Raw genomic sequence first — 24,918 nt, 5'->3', positions numbered from 1 at the left:
ACCAGGAAGAGGGATGCTGCCATAGATGGAAATGTTATAAAAGAACTAGTGAAGCATCTATATTTAAAAAAATATTAGAATAACTGCTTGATCATGTAGCATAAATCATCATCATCTTCACTTTCTTTTAAGTTACAAATATGATTACTGGATCTACTGTACAGTACAACTATAGTGGATTTGCTTTTCTTACTATATACTGTGTGTACTGTATACTGGTTTATTTTTTGTCTTTCTTTCCCATTGATCATTGATTTTGTGCATCGTAGCAGTATTTTATGTTGAAAAAAACTATTTAAAAAAAAAAAAATCTAGTTAACATTCAGTTATTTATGTACGAAACAGTAGTGTATAGTTAAAACATAGTTTTTAACAGTTTGAGGGGGTGCTACAAGTGTATAAAATAATTTTGAGTTTATAAAAGTTTTTACACGTACCCTTTTCCACAACAGGAAATTTCGACTTACGTGAGGGGTCTTGAAACGCATCCCTCACATAAGGCAGGACTCGACTGTACTGCCAAAAAGAAAAATGCACATAACATTTTGTATTGGTGTGTTGAATAATTATTTACATTGTAGAGTTTATAATTTTATTGATAGAACCTGTTCTTATCTTATAAACTAAGAGAAAAATATTTTAATTAAAAAAATTAAGGAAAAGAATCAACTCAAAATCAAACTTAATGTTAATGAAACTTTAACCAGTATTTTTAAACCAACCTGTTCAATAAAAAAAGTAAACCACTGACCTGATTGCCGGTAACAGTGCAGCTGAATCTTATGTGTCCACTCCTTTTGGCTGCCCACTATGACTTCTTCCCATAATAATTTAATAATGTTACTAAGATGTTTAGTATTGCATTTTTTTTTTTTTTTTAATTAGAGGGGAAATAAGAATTTTCTTCTTTAATCAGAAAAACTTTCCCCATTTCATACATCAATGGGTTAATGTTTCAGTGAACACTACAATAGTGAGATTTTTCATACATAAGACAATTACAAATGGCTAAACACTCATTGTACATGTATTTTTTTTTTACTCAATTCTCATTTTTATTATGCTGTCATATTAAAATGTGAAAGTTTTATGATTATATATTAATTTACAGTCTTCAAATGCTGTTCCTTTATTATTATTGTGTGAAGAAAAGATTTTTGCATTTTCTGTTTCCAGGAATGTCAGAAAAATTTAGGCCATAAGCTGCCCCTAGGAGCTTATTTATTAAAACCTGTCCAAAGGATTACAAAGTATCAACTGCTTTTGAAGGTATACCATAAACCATAAATTTTATAGGTAAAACAGAAAAATATCAAACTAAATTAATGTTTCTAAAGATCTTTATACATTTTACTTATGGCTCAAAAAATATTCCCCTCTTGTTGTGATTTCATATATTTTGTAGCGAAATAAATACACAGTGTAGCTAATATTTCTTAAAATTTTGAAGTAAAAGATTTAGGATCGTACTTAGCATTGAAAGAACACAAGTTTAGTTTTTAAAATGAAGTGCCTATTGGGGTGAAATGTAGTACCTAAGTAAGACAAAGTATTGTTCAACTTATTGGTAGTTGAAACATGTCGGCTAAGATTTATAAAAAATGTCAAGCTCTATTGCTATGCTTACTTGCTCTCTCAGAGTGTGTATCATTTTCATAATTTGGATACTGTTTTCACATTTTCTAAAAAATACAAGAGTAATGGAATACATTTCAATAAAGTAGCAAAATCCCTGATACACTTGAAAGAAAACTGTATAAGCTTGATCATTTTTGACACATATTAATTTACTTTTCCTGCTTTTAAAAACTTTAATATCCTAAAAATGTAGTAAAACAACCCCAATTTTTCTTTGAACTTGTTAAACTTTTAGCTATTCCTTCTTTTCTCTCTTTCTTAATTGTAGAGCTTTTTTTTTTTTTTTTTAACTTTAAAAAACAGTGACTACAATTTCTGAATTTTGGATACTATACAGACTTTATTTAAGAAATTCCTACTTGTATTTCGAAAACACCTACTTTTGTCTCTGAATTTATTCGTGCAAAGTCATAATTTTCGTCTTTCAATGTTGATAGCCAGGTATTTGCTCGGGCCTGTCACACATACCCCCCCCCCCTTTTATTTGAACCACAACTTTGCTACTGGAAATTATCGTTGTGGACGAGAAAAGTGCTAAAAATACCCTTATATTAGTGTCAGGTGGTTTTTCATCAATAGTAAAATAGGCAGTTAATCCCTTTTTTTGCATGGATATATAAGTGCTGTATTACTTATGTGAATCTATTTTATGTCTGTACCTTTTTCTTCCATCAAGGATTTATTGAAATGTGTTGATGAAGGTTCTGGTCAAACAGATCTTCAAGAAGCAGTGGATGCAATGCTGGAAGTTTTGAAATATGTTAATGACAGCATGCACCAGATTGCCATTACAGGTTTCTATGTATGTAAATCTATTCCAATTCTCAATACAGTAGAACCCCGCTATAGCACCCCCGGTTGTGGCGAACCTCTTAAATGGTTCGAACTGAAGTCCTATATCATTAATGCAATTTCAGATGCTTGTAATGATCCCCAAATTCTAGAGAATCGGCTATATAGCGATCCAATTTTTTTTTTTTTTAATTTCAATATTTCATCATCTGGTATAGAAAGTAAGAAAGACATCCCAACATTCATAAATGAACCCGACCTTAAAATTGTATTTACTTCAAACAAATTTTGTTGGACAGAATTTTTGACTTTAAACATGTACAATGAAGCTTTTCTGGTTTTATGAGCTTTGGTATTTTTTGATCAATAGTAACTTCGCTGAGGTCTCATCTTCTGATATTGATAAAGAAACAGAAGATTTTAGTCCTGGACCTTCAATTTCATCTTCAAAGATCAGTGTTTCAAACACTTTTTTTTCTTTTTTTTTTTTTTTGTAACTGAAACTATAGATCAACATGCTGTGGATTTGTTTGTAATAGTTGACTAAAAATTGGTGAAATGCATATAAAAGCCAAAAGCTTGCAACCAAAAAAATCATCCTTTTTCCATGCTATACATTTTTTGAAAATAAATTTTTATAGTTTGCTCATTGTTGAGTACAATAAAATTAAAACATTTCACTTTAATACCCTAATTACTAATAGAAGCATTGTGAAATAAGATTTTTATTATAGAATTAATATAGTGAATTCAGACCCTTTTCTTTTTTTTTTAAATCGGATGTAGCGAACCCACGGCTATACGGACCTCTCAAGTCGGTCAGTTGAGGGTTCGTTATAGCACGGCTTGACTGTATTTATTCTATGTATTTGTTCCATGGGTGTGATATTTTTAGTTCAAAATAGTAAGTATTATGTAACATTCAAAGCAAAATATACATTCTATGAAAAATCTATTCCCCCGTCTGATTGTATTTTGAAGGCTAAATTGCTGGTATAGTTGGATTTCCAAAATACATCTTGAGTGATGTAAAGGAAAAAAAAAACATGGTAACTAACTGACATGTTGCAAGGCCGGCTCTAGCAGTTTTGCCGCTCTGAACAAATCTGCAATTTGCCGCCCCTCTCCACGGTAAAGAAGTAATAATAATAAACTTACAAAACAAAAATTTAACACATTACATGTTTTATTTTTGCTTTACCAATGTAGTTTATTTCCCTTCTTTTTTGCAAATTCTTTCATTTTAATATGAAACGTTGTTCCAAAAATAAAACCTCCCCCCCTGCACCCCTCTTTTTTTGACCCTTTGATATAACAAAGATTTTAAAAACAAAAATTCAAAATATGCTGGTGTAAATAGTTTTATTTTAATAATATGTTTCTCCCATTCCACGCGTAGAACAGGAATTTTTTCCATGACAACCTCTCCGCATGCACTCACCACCCTCTTCAGACTTCGAACAGCCCTGTTCAGGGTCGAACTTGCCCGGTGCGCCACTCCAAAAGGCGCCGGTCGACAGTCGTCTTTTTTCTTACAGAAAATTTTATTGAATTAATTTTTGTCAGTTAAGAAATGAAGGATTTTTCAGATTGCAATAGAAAGTATCGGAAAGGAAAAAAGCTATAGACTTCCCATAATTCATTTCCTTTTAACACCCCATGGGGGATCGCTGCCACTTCTTATCCTAATTTTCCTAATGACCATTGGAAGGTCATTGTAGAAAAAGACGGGACGGAGTAGAAATGGTCCTGAGGCAGAGGATTTCACTTCCCTTCACACCACAAGCAAATGAGCCACATCTGTTTTTTTATTCATCAGCAGGGGAAAATCGCCCCGCTTTAGCTGATAATGCTGTAGTCCAATGTCAGGGTGCAGTACTCAAACACGACTGTCAACGCCTCCTTGTGTGTTGTTTCCAAAAGTGCTTCGAGGCCCGCCCTGTCTATGTCAGAAGATTTCCAAGAGAGTTTTATTGAACTTATTGCTTAGGGCCCTTCCGCAGGACGCCGTGTTGTGAGATTTCCAGCGTTCGCCCAAAATAATGTTTCATTTTAGCTATTTGATACAAATGACGAGGACCATGTGCGTGTGTTTGCTTTCGTAAAACTTTTCCCAAATGTGTTTTTAAGAAATGTATTTAAATATATTATACAACAATTGCTTGGAAGTACTTTGAAATGTAAGTACTTCTAACACTATGCAGATGGTGTAGATGCAATGTTCTAAATTTCATTCTTTTGTGTTTTGTGATTATCTAACATTGGCTTTTTACCCTTTTCAGGGCAGCTTGGCTGATTATGGGAAACTGCTTCTTCAAAGTGCATTTAGTGTGTGGATGGAGCGCAAAAAAGAAAGGATTCGTGAACTTCGCTTCAAGCCTCGTTCACGCTACATTTTTTTATATGAACAATTAGTTCTTTTTACTAAAAAATATGGTAGAGACGATAATCCTAGTTACGCATTCAAAAATGCTCTAAAGGTTAGTGTTAAAACTTATCAAATAACAATTCCCTAATTATCTGTAAATACTCATCTAGAGTTCTGTGGCTCTATTTTTCATTTATTTTTTCCTCTATTTTATTATTTTAGACTTCTCAAATTGGTTTGACAGAAAACATGAAGGGATACAGGGGTGATAAACGGAAGTTTGAACTTTGGTTGCATGGTCGTTCTCAGGTTTTTATAATACAGGTATAATTATTGCCAATTTTCAGTATAATGTTATTGTTTGATTGGCATTTAGTCCAATTTGTACACGCAAACCTGTTTTTATGCGGTAGAGACCGCATAAGAAAATTCACATAAAAAAAATTGTTCAAAACTTCACGGTAGCTTGAAAAAGTTGTTTTTGCAATGCAGTTGAAAAATATTTTTTTAATGTGGTGGATAGGGACTGCATAAAAAGTCTCACATAGAAAATAACCTAAAATCATCTTTAAACGAAATAAAAATAAACCAAGTGATGATAATTTTTGCCGAGTAGTTGGACAAAATTTCCGGAATGAGAAAATTTTTGGGAGATCACAGGTTTTATCAGCTCAAATTTTACTAGTGAGCTTAAAGCAATATACAATGCATTGCATAATTACATCTCACTCAAGGACACTGACAGAGCCAGTGGTCTAGTCATCTTTTGCATCTCCAAAGCTGCCTTAGAAGCATTATATAAATGTCAATCAAGGCTAACCCATAATATACAACATCAATTGGAAGAAATTAATGAACTAAACAAGAAATGTATACTGCAATGGATTCCCGCACTTGTAGGCATCCCCGGAAATAAAGAGGTAGATCAACTTGCCAAGGAAGGGAGAAATCTCAATAATGAAATATCCGTCAAGGTCTCTCTGTTAGGAAAAACTAAATAAAATTTTAGTGGACCTCACAAATGTGTCTTGGTTGAGTCAAATTATGAAGCATGTTTAATTTTTAAAACTTCAAAGTTCGTATAGAATCCTAAAGATTATCCAGCAATAAAACCAAGAAAAATATTGCAGGAACTCTAACATAATGAAATATTTATACCACTGGTGCTCCCTCAAAATCCATCTTGATAGACAAGTCCTGAAACCTTATTCAATCTGGATACCAGTAATTCAGAACAACAATCAGGAGCGGAACCCGGAAGGCCAGGTGGATGCATAAGTGTATCGTAGTTGCATTGATTTAATACAGAAAAGTCATAGATTGCCAAGGCCCATTAAACAACAGCGCCATCTAGTGGAGCCATGCTTTAATTAACTGATATTATTGCATATGCAAAGCTTTTAAAAGTATTTTCAATTTTCCCCTCTTGATTCTGCTTTTGCAACTGAATACTTATTTTGTGCAGAAGATCCATAGTTGTGCAGAAACAATCCATATTTTATTTTGAAAAATATTGTCTTGTTCTAATTCAAATGTATACATAAATTACAAATTCCACCAAGACAGCCAATATGGAAACTGCAATACTCAGATTTAAAACAGAACAAAGTGGTAAAACTCATGATTACAAGTAAGATACAATAATTCATCAGGAAGATACAGAAGAAATGGCTACAACATACTAGTTTAAATGTTTTTCTCTCAACTTTTCCTCCTTTGCTAAATTTTGATTTTTGTTATTATATTTTTCTCTAATGGATGTGCTTCGGTTCAGGATCCCTGAATATGCATTGTTATCTTAAAAAGTTGCCACACACAATTTGCAATCCAACTATTAAAATGTTAGGGGGTGTTTTTGGGTTTAGAAATTTTATTTTTTTTTCCCCTTCAGGTTTAATGCTTGTCCAGCTTCTTTATGGATGCACCTTGTGGAGTTGAAATCTAATAGTTTGTTACTCAAACATTTAAAATTTTGCAAATGTAAAACTAATTTTATTTTTTCGAAATTTTGGGTTTTAATTTGCATTTTTCCGCTTCTAGGCACCATCAGTTGAGGTGAAGGAAGTCTGGGTGAAGGAAATCAAAAAGGTTTTGCTATTGCAATTTGAACATCTTAAAGGTAAGAAATACCTTTGTGCTGAAAATAAAATTAATACAAAAGACGTTCTTTGATCCCCTAACTTGAGCCTTCTGCATTGAGAAAAGGGTTCCTTGTAACCTCAAAACATATGCATGCAATAATTTGCAATTTTTGTACTTTATTGATGTTGTTTCTTATCAGTTTGTCTTAAAGATAAATGATTTTAATTTTTCAGCCAGTTTTTTACTGCCTTCTATTCATTGTTTGCAGCTGTATTTGATATCAAACCTCAACAGAAATAAAAGTTTTTCTTTTCCCCTTAAAATCCTATTTTGAATAAAAGCCCCTTATGATTCCAATTTCCCCTGCATTTTACCAACTCATTGTCACTGCTTTTCCAGATATGGTATTAAAATTACATATCTGTACTTCTGATTTGTAATTTATGAAACTTGAAATTAAATATAACATTTCCAAAAATACATTAGTATTGTTGCATACCTTCTCTCTCTCTCTCTCTTTCTTGAACTTTTATTAAGTTTTCTAAGAAATAATTTCTTTACCATATTTTAACTAACCAAAAAAAATTCTAAAAATAGTAAATTAAGTTTGCCTTTTTCAAAAATTTTGATTAATAAAATTAATTAATTATTTTTAGATGAAAACTTGAAACAACATTCTGACAAAATACAAAAGTTGAGTTACATCAATGGAGTTTGTCAGCCTCAAAGTGTTAGTCACCGGTATGTGTGCTTTCATCAAAATCATACTTTTCATTATCTGTCTGTAAATATGACTCTCTGTAAGCTGTTCTATTGCTTCTTTGAACAATTCCCAATTCTATCCTTTTTCACATCACATTCAAACAAAATTTGATACGAAAATCAGTAATTTCCTTAAGAAAATATTGTAATGATTCTAGTATAAATTATTTGTTAATTCTTTATTTATTTGTAATTCAAGTATTTCTTCAAATGTTTCAGCAATCTACTATGAACTAAATTTATTTTTTCTTTGTATGCATTATTTTAGTTTTGAGACAAAAATGTAAAAAGAAATTTATTCAAAACTTTTGCCCCAATTACAGCAAAAGGAAATGCTGATAGTTATTTTACAAATCTAAGCTCTTGTATTCTTTGGAAAGGTAAAGGATAATGCAATTGAAACAATTTTCAGTGCTTTCCGAATAAAAATCATATCTTCTTGAAAATTTAAGAATTTTGATTTTTAAAACAGGAATACTAGTATTATTCATGATACTCAAGAACCACATGGGAAACAATACTCCATCAAAAGGGAAATATTTGCTCTAAAATTACTTCTAATATTTAAATTTAAAGCAAATCATTTCAAAATACTTATTCTTTGCAATCTAATAAATCTTAAAAATCTTGATTTTTTTGTGCTTGTAATATTTATTTTATCAGAAGCCAGCAACCTTTTATTAAGAAGAGGATAGACAGAAGGATGCCGACGGACAGACACGCATTTCACCATCTCCATATCCTACTTTCATTCATTTATTTCTTAATATTTAAAACAATATTTAATTTAGTTTTGGCCATTAACCTTACTCTAATGCTTATCATTTACTTAGATCTAGAAGCAACAGAAGCAGCTTCAGCTGGCATAACAGTGCCACTTCTTATCGCAGCAGCTCTGTTAGTAGCAGACAGCCAGGAGAACTGGGTCGTCGTGCGACTGTAGCATCGCTGCCCTATCGTCGAGAAGAGAGAAACATGTCATATTCCGATGATGGCTGGTCATCCACAGATGATTTCTCGCAGACTGAAGATGAAGATGATGAGGGAGATGTTTTTTGTAATAACAACTGAGGTATGGAATGGGTTCTGCAAAGGGGTGGATTCAGCTTCTGGTTTTGGAAGGGGTCAGAAGTACAATATGCACAGCCCTGAGGCAAAATTTTTCGAAGTTTATTTCAAAAATCGCAACTTTAGGCTATTTTTGGTTGCTTAAAGTCATAATCCTGTTGACTCCCCCTCTTTATTCTGGCTTAGTGTTCAGCAATTCAAAATGGCACCGCAGTAGTCTCAAGACATTACAGTATTTCATATCTTTTTAGATTAACCTCTTCAACCTAGGCACCCTGCTCTGTCATGTTTTTTACTATGTATAGTGTGCTCAGGGCCTTCAGGAGCTCAGCCGCCACTGAGAGCTTAAATGCCTTGCCCCCCCCCCCCCCCCCTCCTCCCCCTGCGATGAGATTGTATTTATGTTCCACTTTGCAGGAGCTTTGTGCTCATCATTCTTTTAGCAAATGTTGTGACATAGCGTTATATCAGTAAATGAAAATTTTTGTTCATTATCAATAAACTAGAAAATCACCCATCAAAGTATGACGGGTGAAATTTGCTTCAACATTTGGATGAAGCAATTGCCTGTTTGGTATTTTTATTTATAGTTGAAATCTTAACTGTAACTCCAGTGGATTAACCCTAGGCTCTAGTAGATAGCATCCGTTGTTGACCACTTTTTCATTCCTTTATCCTCCTAAAATTAGTCTCACCAGTAAAACAGTTTAGGTACCAGATCCAGTTCAGCCTTGTAAAAATAGAGCATTTCCCTGCATGTCAAACCAAAATATATAATCAAATTATCATGCTGTGACAGGAGTTTCATTGTTGATGACGTCAGAGCATTACTCAATCAGTGGATTTGCTATTATATATATATATGAGGATGTTTCCACTTAGTACCGGTTTATATTGACTAAAAAGGACATTGGAGGTCTTTCCAACTGTGTTAAGAAAATTTCCTACTAATGCTTAGAGAATCAAGTACCATTACAGGTAAAATTTTTAATCTAATCTTTGCTGGAAGACAGTGGATTTGTTCAAAGTAATGGTGAATTGCAGATTACTATGTAAATGGTTGTTATCAGAAATTCCTACTCCCAGCTTTAAGTCAGTTTATTGCATTTCCTTTGTAAATGCACCATTCGAAACAAGAGGACTTGAATATTTACTTTTTACTCTGAATTGACTATATAGTCCCCGTCACGATTAGATGCTACTGTATTTCTCATTGTAAAAGTTTAAAATTTCATTTATACTTTTTTTTCTTTTTACACTTTTTACATTGGTTTCTCTCTTGAAGGTTGGAGGACGCTATGTGGCCCTTGGTGATTATGAAGCAGTAGATGTTGGGGAAGCATCCTTAAAAGAGGGAGAGACGGTGGAAGTGGAGAAGGTTGGTTGTGCCGGTTGGTGGTATGTCCGAGTCCTGGACACAACCAAGAGAGGCTGGGTACCAGCCTCTTATCTTGGACAGCCAAATGGGAAAAGTGGATCTCACTCATCTCCTTCGGTCAGCAGCCAAGGTATTTTATTTCCCTAAAATTAAATTTTTTATGCATGAATTGTTTTACTAAGCAAATATTATTTCTTTGCATAATTTATCAGTTTCATTCTTCTTTCAATTCAATTGTCCCAAATTATTGCTTTCAATATTCTTTTCTTTAACATGTACTGTGAAATCTGTATCTTTAGTTTGTCTGTCTGTAGTAAATAATTTATTTTATGTCTACTGAGCTAAAAGGGACTGACCTCCTTTTTAAAAAAACAGGTGATTTAATAAGACATTTTTGTGGTGAAATTTAAAAATAATCAAAATTTCTCACAAATGCAATAAAGTTTTATTGCTAATGTTGTAAAAGCATGTATATTAATTAACTATTCGTTTTTTGAGAATACTTCAGTGATATGTTGTTTTCGTCTTCCATTTTTACAAAAGAAATGTCAAAATATTCTTTTTCATGGATTGCAGTATAATTTGACAAGTAGTTTTAGCTACTGGTTCATATTAGCTACCAGTTTATTTGGCACTCTGGGCTTCCTAAGAAATTGTTTCTTCCACCTCCAGCTCAGTCACTTCCTAAGCCGGGCTGATGAGTGCTAATAAGCACGAAACTGCAGTCCTCAGCTGGAATGACTGAGCAGGCGGTGTATTTCATGTATTTCTGCCTTGGCCCTGGCTATAGTGTGGTAACTTACTGAAAATACCATGCCTTGCTTTCAATCTTCGAGTTGAACCGAACCATTGTCTCGGTCACTCGTCTGGTCAGTGCTAATTCCATATTAGCTACCGTAAAACGGGATGAAGCGGATCACTTTTTCAGGTTTTTTAAAATTTGCTCACAAACAAAAGCATGAAAAAAATCTGGGAAAAAATATATAAATTCTTACATTCTTCCTAAATAGTACTATCCAACGGAAATTATTCTACATGAAGAATAACATTTTTTATTTAATGTTAAAGAGTGATCCGCTTCACCCCATATCATGGGGTGAAGCGGATCACCATATAATTTCTATAATATAACTTCACCTTTTTGCAGGGGTTTAAGCGGATCAGTGAATTCAGTTTTTAAAAAACATACTGTGTTTTTGTAGGTATATTTGCACGTCCAAGCGTCACATATATGCTTTCTCAAAACGGAACGATTGAATTGAATATTTAAACGATAATAGATGGCGCTAAATGGCTATAACTTTGATCATATTCGAGTCACATGGTATTTGACCTTCATGTACAGGCTTTAATTTCTTATTTGGGCCTCTCAATGGGATAGATTTTTTTTATGTAAACAACAGTGAATCATTGCTCTGCGCATATGATTTATGAGGTCTCAATTGCTCTTGTTTATATCTTTGCTTCTCTTTTTTTGTTACGAGTAGTTGAAAGAGATATACAGTTAGCTGAATAAATTATGGGGGAGGGAAGAAGGTTAAAATATTTTTGCATATGTGTTCCAGACTTTTGAGATTCCCCATTCAATGAGAGTACAGGAATGATTTCAAGTGGCACTGAAGTTTATGATTATTTTTAAATCCTTTCTATTATTCTTTTTCATTTGGAGACTGGAAAACTGCAATAAAAATGGTTAGCGAAGTGAGTGAAAGGGAGTGTTTTCGAGTGAATTATGAAGCAGTTTTGAGACTTGTCGCGTGTGAATTTAACTAGTTTAAATTCGTTGACCTAAGTTATTTTAATTAAAATTACATAAGGAACATATTTTTTGCTACATTTCTTTTTCTTTCATTGCACACTCACGACGTCTAACTCTAACTTTGTTTTTATGCACATATCATTTAACTTTGTGCACATAGTTAAAGTTTTAGTATTCTACTTATTTCACTCCCTTCTAATAATGTAATCGTCTTTATATTAATAATTAGTAATCAGTAGTACATTGTTTAAGCAAATTTAAAATTTCAAGTCATTATTTTGAGATGCTGATTTTATATGAATATTTTTGTTCAGTTAGGCTTAACTGCTGTAAATGCTCGGGCCGATGGTGGCGTTCCATTTCGAAACGTTCGGTCCCGTAGCTTCGCTTTGTTTTCCGTGCGCTGGTCCTCAAGGGGTTAAACCTATCTAGCTGCAATATGGTTTTAAATTGTTATTGTTTACCCACCTTTGCAATGTTGTATATAACACAGCATATGTCTCCGACGCCTTTCTCAGTGACATCTCTTTAGATTTCACTGCAGAAACTGCATTCTCTAGATATTGAAGATTATAGTTACGTTTTGCCTCTGGGCTGAGCTTCTTATCATACTTGCGCGGCATGATCCACTCCACCCCACTGGTGTGCCTGTTGTCACAAATTAGCCTACAACAAAATATTTTGCTTTAAAAGTCAGATTTAAAAAAAAATAGTTAATAAGGATGGTTTTTCAGCCATCACAATAACTCTTTCATGTATATAAGTCACTTACCTTTTTGTTGATAATAATTCTATTCAGATGTAGTTCAAATCGTCCAAAAAACCGTGATTTGTTCACTACTGTCACAAATCTTGTAATACAATGAATTTTGGGGTTATAACACAACAATACAATTATATCGGAACCTGTTTGAAGCGTAACGGCATTTTGAATTGTTCAACTACTCCTGCATAGACGGCAGCACGTGTTACCTCGAAAATAAAACCTGTGATCCTTTTCACCCCACCCGATCCACCTCACCTCGTTTTACGGTACCAGTTTGTTTGGCACTCTGGGCTTCCTTAAGAGATTTTTCCACCTCTTGCTTAGTCACTTCCTAAGCCAGGCTGATGAGTGCTAACGAGCACAAAACTGCAGTCCTCGGCTGGAATGACTGAGCTGGCGGTGTATTTCATGTATTTCTGACTTAGCTATGGCTATAGGGCGGTAACATACTGAAAAAAAGTAGTTTTCTTGATATATATGTGAAAGAGTATTTAAATGAAAAAGAAAATACAGGATACTATAACCTAGAGCATTGGTTCCCAACTGGAGGTATAAAGCAGGTTCGCAAAAATATATATAGTAATGGCGGTGTTGTAATATGCTTGCTGACCGTGTTTATTTGTCATTTATTCGGGTTTGTTTTCTTAGCTCATCCAGCCCTCGAAAAAAGGTTTTTTAAGTCACCAAAGGCCACCAGAAGAGAACAAGTTGTAATAGCCCATCTTCATATTGATCATATCAGATTTACTCATAGACATTTGCTTTAGACATCTCTTGTACCTGTCACAGATATCTCTTGTGTCAGAAAAAAAAAACTTTTTAATTTTTTTTATCATTTTGGTCAATTTTTCCATGTGAAAATGTATAAATGCGGAATTTAATTAATGCTGAACTTAATGTAAAATTGGCACTTATTTGAGTCAAACTTTGAGCTTCTTTTACCATAACTATCCCATTAAGAATTTTTTTAAAGTTGACTGAATCTCAACAACGAATAATCACTGGGTTTGTTCTTTGTTGAAAAAGTTTTGAATTCATTTTCTAGCTATTATTTTCATTTTCAGAAAAATATTTGTGTTCTTATTATTTTGCAACTATCTTTTTGTTCTTGTTATGAACTATTGAGCAAAATTGCTAAAAAAAATCTTCGAACTTTGATTGTGTGCGATTTTTCTTTTTTGGCTTGTTACTTAACTGACAATGGGTTCGCCAAATTCTTTCGGATTTCAGAAGTGGTTTGCAAGGGAAAAAAGGTTGGGAACCGCTGCTCTAGGGAGATGGAAATGAAAGCATAATCTCTACTTAGGTGGAAGGAAAAGTGGGCCTGAAGGAAAAAAAGCATTGGATGGGGAATAAAACAGGGCAAAATGGGACGAACCAGGGCAAGCGATCCTAGACCGTTGTGCCAAATCTAGTCAGCTGCAGCAGAACGGCGAGTGCATCCTTCTCTCTTCAGAAAGTAGGAAATAAGCATTGTACTGGAAAGGAAACCTGAGCTGCCAGCACAGTTTAAATTTTTTTGATGTTCGGAGAAACCTAATTCTGACGATTTCTGGGATTTTGTAAATTTAAAATTCAGGATGGTACTTCAAATCCAGAATGCTCAGCACTGCGACCTTTCTGTATTTCAGAATATTCCGGATTTCAGATTCTGATTCACAAAAAATAGTGAAAATCTCCTGTTATGCAGTATTTGTCACGTTTTCCCTGATTCCGCTAATGCTTGTGCTAATTTGATCAATCTGAATAATAATGTACTTTATCATGCTGAAGCAAAAGTTGGAGATAATTTGCAGTAGTGAATAGCAGGGTTTGCGGATATGTATCATGATATATATCAGGATATATATTCGATATTTATTTCAAAAATATCATGATATTTTGATATTTTCGATATTTATCTTTTCAACTACTATTTTCAAAAAAAAAAAAAATAATAATCATAGTAACATTGTTTATTTATTATTAAAAATAACAAAATTTTATGTACCATATTTTTATGCTGTATTAATACATCATTAATATAAAAAATTAATATAATATTCCTTTTTATTTTATATTCATAAAAATATTAGTAACATAACAATTTTAATTCATATTAAGGTTGCCTAATTAAATATTAACGTTGGTCAGAGAAAAAGAAAATGTCTTATGACTGTGCACTGACTAAATGCATATTTTTTATTTCTGAATCATATAACTGTGTAAAAGTAGTTAACAGAAGAAAAAAGAGTAAAACAGCTTATGCTAAATTAACTCCATTAAAATTGATAAAAATGTAAAATGAAATATTATGTATAAGTAAATGAAAGAAACCTTAATTTTCAACATAGTGTAATAATAATATAGGAAAATAAAGATTGATTTGATGATGCTTTTACTATTTTGACGACTTTAGTTTGTGCTGATTGAAAATATTGGATATATATCAAAATATCGGATATTTTCGATATTTTCAAAAATATTTTTTTGAACCCTGGTGGGGGAACCCTGGTCTTCGGATGTTGCTGCAGATTCTGCAATGAGCCGATCGATACAACTATTTTTACTAACAATAATTTTGTACTTTTGGTTAAGAGGCTTTGCATTGCATACTTATGAAAAGAAAAAAAGAATTATTTTTAACCGAAAGTGAATGTTTAAAGATAGCTGCACAATTATAGCAAAATCCATAGTTACGCATAACATTTAGAAACATTTAAAAAAAACAGCTGAGCGGAAAGTATTGTGTTTTCAACAAGTAGTTGCTGAACTTTAACAGTTTTGAACATTTAAAACAGAAAAAAAATATTTTGGTTTTTTTTTGAAAAAGTTTTGTTGATTTCTTAAAAATATTTAAGTTACAAAGTTCCGGATTTCTCATCTTCCGGTTTGCGGGATTCCGAAATTGAGGTCTGATACTGTATTATTTTGTGTACTCTTTCTGTATACACATTCTTACTTTCATGTTTGCTTGTTTTTTCAGATTCTATTACAGGTTGCCTTCTTCATGCTGCAGGCTGCAAATCCAGTATAACTGGCTCAACATTTGAGACAACCTAAATCTAGTTTTTTGTAGACAGAGCGGTAATAATTACAAACAACACACAAGTAGTGGACAATGAGCCAAAAATTTTCATCAAAGTTATTTCATTAAAAATTTCCTTCCTGATGAAGATAGATTCAAGTAAGAATTTTTGCTAAAAATATTGATGAAAATCATCAGGGAGGTAATTAATTTTTCCTATTTAAGAAAAGAAAGAAACTTGTTATTTTATTAATTGTCCTGTTAACATGGAAACATTGAGGTTAACAGAGAAGTGACATAAAGTACAAAAGCTTTGCAGGGGAATTTTTTGCTGATGAGATTGAAATTCTGTGATTTTTTCCATTGTCATGTTTTTCATACAAGATACTCAAGCAGAGTAAATACTTAGAGCAACAAGTGTTTTTGGTTATTTGATCCCAGTGATATATTATAGCCTAATGTGTCAACATTGTAGCTTCATCTAAATGCTGTAGTTTAGAAAACTCATATAATATGCCTCACTTTCTTGTGAATAATATATATCTGAAGAACTGTGAGAACAAATAAGCAAATATTAGTATACACATATATTTTGCATTTCCTTACATTTGATGGCAGTTATTAGCTGAATGAGAGTTGGTTTAAAACTTTTCTTCAATTAATAACAGCTTGTATACATCTTTCGTCTGTAGAAGTGCTTTCCCAATGAAAGTTTTAACAAAAAGTAATAAAATTGATTATTATTTTCCTTGAATCAGTTTATATAGTTCAGTTTTTCATATTACTGTGCCTTTTAAGTGCATACAAAATGTTTTGTTACTATTGTTTCCTTTTCCTGCAAATATTTAAGACTCTTTTGTATGCAGTTTGACTACTTAAAAATGTTTGATTTAATGTTCCCAGGAGAAATATTCTTCTTCCTAATAAAGCTTTCTAATAATGCTAAAAATAGAGAAAATAATAGTTGTTCATTTTAAAGTGATATTAAATTCAAAATTAGCAATAAATAAATAAAACCGCTGTTTCAAAGTAAAATTACTGATCTATAATAAAAGCCTTAGTAAAACAAATGTTTAATGCATCTATCGTTTTTTGTGGGTTCATGAATTGATTTGCCTATTAATCTATTCACATGATGGGTTTGGGCATAGTAAAAATAATTATTGCTAGCAAAAAATGTCCAGTATTTATTATTATTATTGTTTTGATTATTTTACTAAAAAAAAAGAATCATTCCTAATTATATCAAAATTAGGAAATAAATAAACAATTTATGTAGCTTGAAATTAATTGCACTTGTTGTAATCTAAAAATGTGCTTTGCATCACTACTGAGGGATAAAATTGACTGAAATTCATGCCTGACCAACAAAAAATGTTATAAAATAAACTTATAACTTATCAAGGTTTTTGCGTATGCTTTTTTTTTCCTGAAATGTGTAATCATTTCATATAGCAATAAATAATATAAATCGAATAAATTCTTTTGTTACTAAAAGTGACACATTTTAAGTTCGTGGAAGTCCTTTATCCATTATGCATAACTTTTATTAACATCAATTAATGGTAATTTTTCAACAACTTTCGAAAATGTTTCCAGCGTTTCTTAGATTATTACTTATAAATGTTAGTTTTAGTCGACCACTTCATTACGAATTGCGTTAATTTATAATCTCCTTAAAATTGTATTTAAACTATAAAGTTTAGGAAGTTGAACATTTCTACTAAATGTCAGACTGCACTACAATCATTTGGTTTAAACTACAGAAAATATTATGATATATTAAACCAAAAATTATTTCGGCTCATGTTTTCTGACATTTTGATTTTTGCGAAGATATTACTGGTTCAACTTGTAATCACTTTCTTCTTAAGCTGGTTTCTAACCAGTCAGTTGCTACTCTAAGTGATAATATGTTTGTGTTAACTTTATGCCCTCAAAAATTAAGTCGTATAGATTGTTTTTCCCCCCTCGAAAACTTTTAGATTTTCCCGCATTTTAAAAAAACCAACTCTGATTCAACTTCTACTTTAAAAACATACCTCATTTCTAGCGTTTGTTTTGGGCTAATTATATCTGTTGACACCTATGCGCAAAAGATTTAAAACTAAGATTAGAAAATCACCTTTTAGTTACAGTTTAGCATTTTTTTTAGCTGCTTATAATTTTTACTTACAATGAATTGTAAGTTTTTTCTTTGTTTATTGTAAAGGTAATTAGAGACCCATAATCAAATTACACTAACTTAAAAAAAAGGAAGATGAAAGTATGTTTTCTGTATTTAATATTTATGAAATTGTTTTTGTTCAATTGTAAGTTTATGAGAATAAAAAGATGACCAGCAGTTATTTAAAAAATCTTTTGGGGACTGAGAAATCCGCCAAACCGAAGTGGAAAAAATATTCAAATGATTTTGTGCTGCTAAATCAAAAAAAAAAAAAAAAAAAGAAGAAGAAAGAAAGAAAAAGCCCCAGTAATTCAACAAGTTGTCAAAATAAAGTTTTTTTTTTTTTTTTTTTTTTGAACTTCCAACCCTGTTATTTTACACTGATAAAATCTTTTTTTTAAGCAAATAGAAATGTATTAAATTTATATTTTCGATTATTAGCAATTAATCATCTTTCTTTTTAAATTCATCTTTCTTGGAAAAAAAAAATTGAAATACATTTTGACTCTCAAATTCCATTAATTTACAAACACAATCGCAATTTTACAACAAACAGCGTACTAGTTCCTAATTATCATTTATGGAAACTACTGTATTTAATTTTATAAGCACTTTTCATAGTCCCAAATAGTTTGTGAAGATGGGCATCAACTGTATTTTTACTTATTTTTCTGTAATATTTAGTTATTTAATAATTTCCTCCAAAGTTTCTCTGAAACTTTTTATTTATTGATGTGCAATTTTGCTCAAGAGTCAGACTTTTTGTCTTTACTGTAATTTTTATGTAATATTTATATTCTATATTGTTGTTTGATATGGTTTCTGTCTCACGTTTTTTGTGATTTCAAAAAAAATACTGTTAGTCTAAAAATAGTTGGAAATGGAGGTTTAATTGCAGTGGAAGAGTAAAACTTTTACTTTAGAAGGAAACCGATTTCGATGAATAATAAAAATATTACTCCGTAAAAGAAAAGGAGAAAAAAAAAACTCACTAATATTAAACCTTACATGCTCATTTCCATAATTGCTCAAGAATGTTATTTAGTGCACAAAACACACCATTAGCTACCTTAAAATGCTGACTGGGCACTTGTTTCCTAGTCTCTAGTATCAATTTCTTCCATTCACCTAAAATATTCAAAGCATAGTATCAGTCAGTCACAAAGCCAACATTTTGGGACACTGGGACCTGTTTCAGTGCAACTTGATAAAAAATGATAGTTTGTTGTACTCTTTCATTAGATAATTCTATTTATTGAAAATGTTTTATGATTTTTAGTTATATATAATTAACTACATTGTTTCTAAAAAAATTTTATTTTTTTAACATTTTGTTTGAAAACATAGAAAATGTTGGAGAACTCCAGACTCGCAATAATTCAGATTTACTCATAGCATTGGAGCAATATAAATTTTTGAAATCATCATTGAGATTTTTAAACACTTTGACCTGAGCTGCCAAGTCAGCAGTCAAGGGCGTAGCAGAAATTGCAAGTATTCTGGGCACCACATAAAAGGTGAAATGTGCCAAAATCACAATTAATACTGCATACCCACTGTATTTTTACCTACCAAATTTCACTTGAAAAAAACTTCCTCATGGTAAGTTACAAGATATTTAAAGATGCCTCAAAACTGAGCAATAGCTAATGCAAATACCGATTTCCAGAATGTCTTTGGTCCCTCTTTGCTATGGACATCAAGTAGCCTTGGTTTATGCACCTACCAATCAATATCTCTTTTCTCACGTTTCTCACACTGTTGCATTTTGCATATTTTTTTTTTTTTTATATTTGCTGACTTTTATGTACATTTTAATTTGTATTCATATTTATTTTGTTCATTTGCATGGTTATTGGGTGTTATGTAAGTACTTCAAATGTATTTTATTATTACTATATTAGTCCCCTATAAATATTGAATAAATAAATGCAATATATTAAATTCTTTTAGTGTTAGGAGCTTTAATATATACTTTTTTTTTTTTTTTTGTTTCACAGACAAAAATTGGCTCTTATCCAATTGCATTATAAAAATTAGTTGAGAAGAGTTGTATTTACTAAATGGAATCTCAATAAGATAATATTTTATACAAGTACAAAATATATGTATTTTTTATTTGCAATAGATATACCCCCCCCCCCTTTTTTTTTAATATACATGTTTCATCTAATGAGGTAGATGTTTGCAAGAAGTTTACAAAACATCTCTATCTTTAAAACTTTTGCACCAGTTAATGAAAAAAAAATCAGCATTCTTTTTGAACTTAAAAACTGCTATGTGCAAAATTGATGGAGATTGAATTATTGCGAGCGTGTTATACATATTATGTATCAAAATAGAATATGCAATACTGATTTTGTCTATAACTAGGCTTGCCAGATTTCTGAAATATTCAACCGGGTCAGTGGACTCACTGTATTGCCAATATTCAAAAGGGTACACTGCCCTGACTGGGTTTTTAGGGTGGTTATAGAGCAGTTCATTCTCAATACTGTGAATAAATAATTACTAATTATGAACCTAAAGCAAAGGTAATTGGAAATGACAAAAGCAGATAAATTTGTTATATTTTAATATTTACAAGTTATTTTAGTAAAAAGAAACAATTTGAATAAGAAATAAAAAGTTGAACAATATTCACATATCCTTTTTATTGGCTAGAACTTTTTTTAGAAAGTCAAAAAATATTTTAATTTTGTTGTAAAAATCTTTACAAGCTAGTCCGATATTAATTTTAATCATCAATGTCAAATGAAAAAGTAATTATTCTAAATATTCCTTCACAGTTAATTATTTTTAGACTTTTTTTTTTTTTTTTTGTTCATCTATTACCAAATTTGTCTTTTCCGGGATGCGAAGTAAACCGGCCTTGACACCAGGATTTTATCTGAAAACCAGGACGTCTGGCAAGCCTATCTATAATGAGCTAAAAAGGATCAGCAACCACCCCCTGAGTCGTTCTAGAGGAGATCCAAAGATATTGCTTTTTTACTTTTAAACTTCCATTAAGTGAGTTTTATTCTCTGAACTCACCTAATGATACAACAAAATTTGTGTTTTCCAGAAAAACACTGTGATATTATTTATTTATCATCTTTAGAAAATATGTTGATGTAAAATATTTGTCATTTTTTTTTTAAATGTTACCGCAAAAGTCGATTTTTCTTTTTTTTTGTTGAGTGATATAATAAGTTTTAAACTTGTTTGTATTTTCTCTGCTTTTATGCTCATTTCAAATATTATTATTGTGTCTGTTTACCTGAAACCTTAAACTTATTATCTCACTTTTAATTCTTATAAACCACCCAAGTTCTTGATAAGCGATTTCATCTGTGCTGGAGATTTTTAATTTTGAAATAATGCTAGAATATTCTTCAAAAAAAAAAAAAAAACATATATATATATATATTCTTTTTCTATTGTAGCTTGTCAAACGTATGCATAGTCAATGTTTCAGAGTAGTGCATATACTTATATACATATTGACTTAAATATTATGGCATGTGCCATGATGTAGTAGAGTACAACTACTTGAAGGTTCAAGTAAGTAGTGCATTTACAGCTTGCTTCTATTTTCATTCTTAAAACAAAAAGCGTCTATGTCTACTTAGGGACCACTAAAATATAAGCATGTTGAATTTATGTGTTCTTCAAATTCCCAGTGTTCTAAAGGTGATAGTTTAAGGGGAAATATGTTTCTCTCACATAATGAACTTTACCTTAATCCATGTTTTGCACAATGAATGTGTTCCATTTTGCACTACACATCATGACCAGTTGCCAATTTCATTTTCGTAAACTCATTATGCAAATGCTCTCTTGTGGGTTGCTTCTGAACCAGTTTTGAAAAAATTGCATCTGACATGCCTGGGTTATCAGTATCAGTAGTGCTTCCTCCAGCAAAATAATCAATTAATATTTGACACTTTGTCCCCTATTATACACTCATTAAAAAACGTTTTATTTTTGCCCTGAGTTTTTCAAATTTTTTGCGACTAATATGTTTTGCAACTTACTTAGAGGACAAAGTAAACTTGATACTTGTTAATTCAATATTATTTACTAACCTATTTAGAGATTTGTCGTTATTTATTGGGACTGAAGTTGCTGAATTAAGTTTCAGAAATTATGAAACCAAAAAGAGTAAGTTTGTTTGTTTAATTTTGTGTTTATTTATTTTATTATTATAATTAAACCTTTATTATCCTTTTAAAATGCTAATAAGATAGTTAACTTTCTAGGGTGTAATAATCTTTGTTTCTTTTCTTATTTGGCATAAGTGGTTATATTTCATGAGTGATAATTTGTATAATTAATAAAGTGAATCAATTTACTCAACCATTTAAATAGCATTCAAGTTATTTAGAAAATTAATTTTTGTATTTAAGTAATAGGTTAATGTGATATTATATCAGGTGTCTAGTAGCATTATTAAAAGTACTAAACTAACAATCAAAATTTCATTTTTTCATAATCATTTTTATTGCTAGGTGTTTTTATTTTTTGTCAGAGCCAATTTTGCAATGCTGGTCTAGAGGCAAGTTGTATTATTCATTAAGTACAATATGTCTTTAATAATGTATTTATGAAAAAAAAAATTGTTAGTGATAGATGATATAGAATTATCTTTGTTGATGTTACATTTGATTGAAAAAAACAGTATTGATTTATGTTGTGTCAAATATTAAATTTGATATATTTGTATGTACTGTTATTATATTTTGTTATGTGTGGTTGAGATATTGTATTGAAATATTAATCTGTGATTAATATAGTCAATGGGTTATAGAAATGCCAATTTTAAGCAGAAAATGTTATTTTTCACTATGATCCTTATCTAGTTATTTTGAAATTAAAAAAAAAAAATCCGAAGATGTTTTAATAAGAGCTTAACAGTATTGGTTACATGGATAAAACAAATATACAGTGGAAGTTTGTTAAGCCAAACTTACTGGGACTCTTAGTTCTTTGTATTAACAAGCAGTTCAGATCATCAAACATGATGCTGATAAACCATTCGATTGCCGAAACGTTTGTACTAACATATTTTTTGAACAATGAAAGCTGAGTTTCCACATTTTTTAAACTTTACAAATTATTTAACACTTTTAAATATTAATGCAAAATGAGAATCTTTCTTTTTTAAGTCAGTTAGGAAAATATTTTTGCCTAATTATACTGATAACATAATTATACAGTACACACTCCCATACAATACTCTTTTAGCTATTGTACAATACTGTAAAATCCAACTACATATAGATGCAAAAAGTCAACGAGGCGGTCAATAAAAGCAGCTTAATCTAGTGTTTTGGCCACATGCATCAGATTGCTGCATTTTTTTAACTGTCCTTACTTTGTACTGAGTTTGCAGTTCCTTGGAAGTCTTCTAATTAACAAAATTGCACTGTATAAAATTTGGATTTTCATGTTGCAACTCTCAGCAACAATATTCATATTTAAATCTCTGACATTTTTTTTTTTAATCATTACATAAGGTAAATAACCAGTAGTGGCCACTTCAAGGTTACTTATATACTTTGAAGAAAGAAATGAACAATAATAATATGATTAATATATTGGTACTTAATGTAACTATCATATTGAACAAATTTTATTTGAATTTAAAGCAAGTAATGTAAGTTCTTCGGATGGGAGAATGTTAGATGGCGACTACTGAAATTTTAAGATTTTGAAGTGGCGACTAATGGATCAAATTTGTGGTTTAGGGAAAAATTGAGCAAATTGAAATTCTGGCATTTTTAGAAAATGGGACGATTAAGGTACAGTTGGGCTATAATACGCTCATTGAGTTTCAAGAGAGGTATTTGATATTGTAGATACACAGTTTAAAAATATACTTCACTGTGGCTACTACCAGTGCGTTTTAAAGATTTAAGTGTTTGCCTTAATTGCTTTTTTTTTGTACTATATTTTGCATTTGGTTAAAAATTATTTATTGCTAAAAAAATTTCAAAACTCACTTTTAAGAAGACATAAATATTTCATTATATAATGATGTTTTTCAAATGCATTTCACCACAAGTAATGTTACATGCATATGTGTACTCATTTCAGTCTTTATAACGGGCAATAGACAAATGATGCAAATGGATTAAACATATTTTAAATTCTATCTTAGTCGATCTCTATCCCACCTTTTCTTTCTTTTTGCTTTGTTTTCATTTTAAACCAGTTTTTGTTAAAGTATTAGATTTTGTATCTATCAGCAGTGAATCATTTACTTTTTTTCTTTGAATTTTGAAATTAAATTTTAACATATTTCTTATTGCATCAAATCAGTTTTGCCATCATGTTTTTAAAATCAAGTCAAAAGTTTTTGAAAAAAATCTGCATCATTAATATATTAGCTAAAATTTTGGCTAAACTTTTGAATGATAGTTTTTTAATGTTTCTGTTTTCTTTCCTTTTACTAGATTAAAATTAACATTTATTGAAGAAACTAGATGGATTCAGAATAAAAATCCTCATCAAATATCCCACAATTATTTTTGAAAATATGGGCTTGATAAATGGTTCAGGTTTTTTTTTTTTTTTTCCAAATCTGTCCAGAGAAAATTTAATCATTACTTATCATATGCTATCATTTTTCCCTCCACATATCTTCACAATTTTTCTTCTTGAAAAAACACCTTGAATACATTTTCTGGAGGTAATTGAAATTCATTTTTGGTAAAGAATTACCTCCCCTTTTCTGTAGAGTTTTCTGAAATTGGGTTCAGGTGTTACTTTTATCAATACATCTTAAAAGCATTTTTAGATTTCTTTTCAAATTCATCGGAAAGTTCATCAAATTAAAAGTTAGATCATAACTATGTGTTTGATGTGTATGTCTCTTCTTACATTCTACCATAATTTTCCTTTTTGGGAAAATCAGGTTGAAGATTAGAGGTAATTGAAACTCAATCGGGCAATTAATTGCTTCCTCTTTTAGAAACGTTTTTAAATTTAGTTTTGCGATTTTTTTTCCATATTTTCATAAGTATTTTTATAGCTTTGTCTTTGAATTTGCTCAAAAAATGCATCTAAAACTGGATTGTCCATGTTTAATTAAAAACTCTTAAAGTTTGCTTAAATATGATGATGAAATCAAAAAGGACAAACATT

General features: G+C 31.0%; 1 protein-coding gene across 1 annotated transcript in view; it reads left to right on the top strand.

Annotated features, from left to right (window-relative positions):
• Positions 1–10,235, top strand: part of LOC129234585 (guanine nucleotide exchange factor DBS-like) — a 226,753-nt gene extending 216,518 nt beyond the window's left edge. The window contains exons 18-24 of the mRNA XM_054868612.1: positions 2,315–2,440; positions 4,713–4,910; positions 5,021–5,122; positions 6,839–6,917; positions 7,537–7,621; positions 8,476–8,692; positions 9,996–10,235. Coding sequence (XP_054724587.1) covers positions 2,315–2,440; positions 4,713–4,910; positions 5,021–5,122; positions 6,839–6,917; positions 7,537–7,621; positions 8,476–8,692; positions 9,996–10,235 — 1,047 coding nt within the window. The remainder of the gene's footprint in view (positions 1–2,314; positions 2,441–4,712; positions 4,911–5,020; positions 5,123–6,838; positions 6,918–7,536; positions 7,622–8,475; positions 8,693–9,995) is intronic.
• The last annotated feature ends 14,683 nt before the right edge of the window (positions 10,236–24,918 follow it).

This window comes from Uloborus diversus, chromosome 1, assembly GCF_026930045.1.
Source record: "Uloborus diversus isolate 005 chromosome 1, Udiv.v.3.1, whole genome shotgun sequence".
NCBI lineage: Eukaryota > Metazoa > Arthropoda > Arachnida > Araneae > Uloboridae > Uloborus > Uloborus diversus.
Note: the sequence above shows the minus strand (reverse complement) of the source record. Positions and strands in the feature narration are given on the sequence as shown.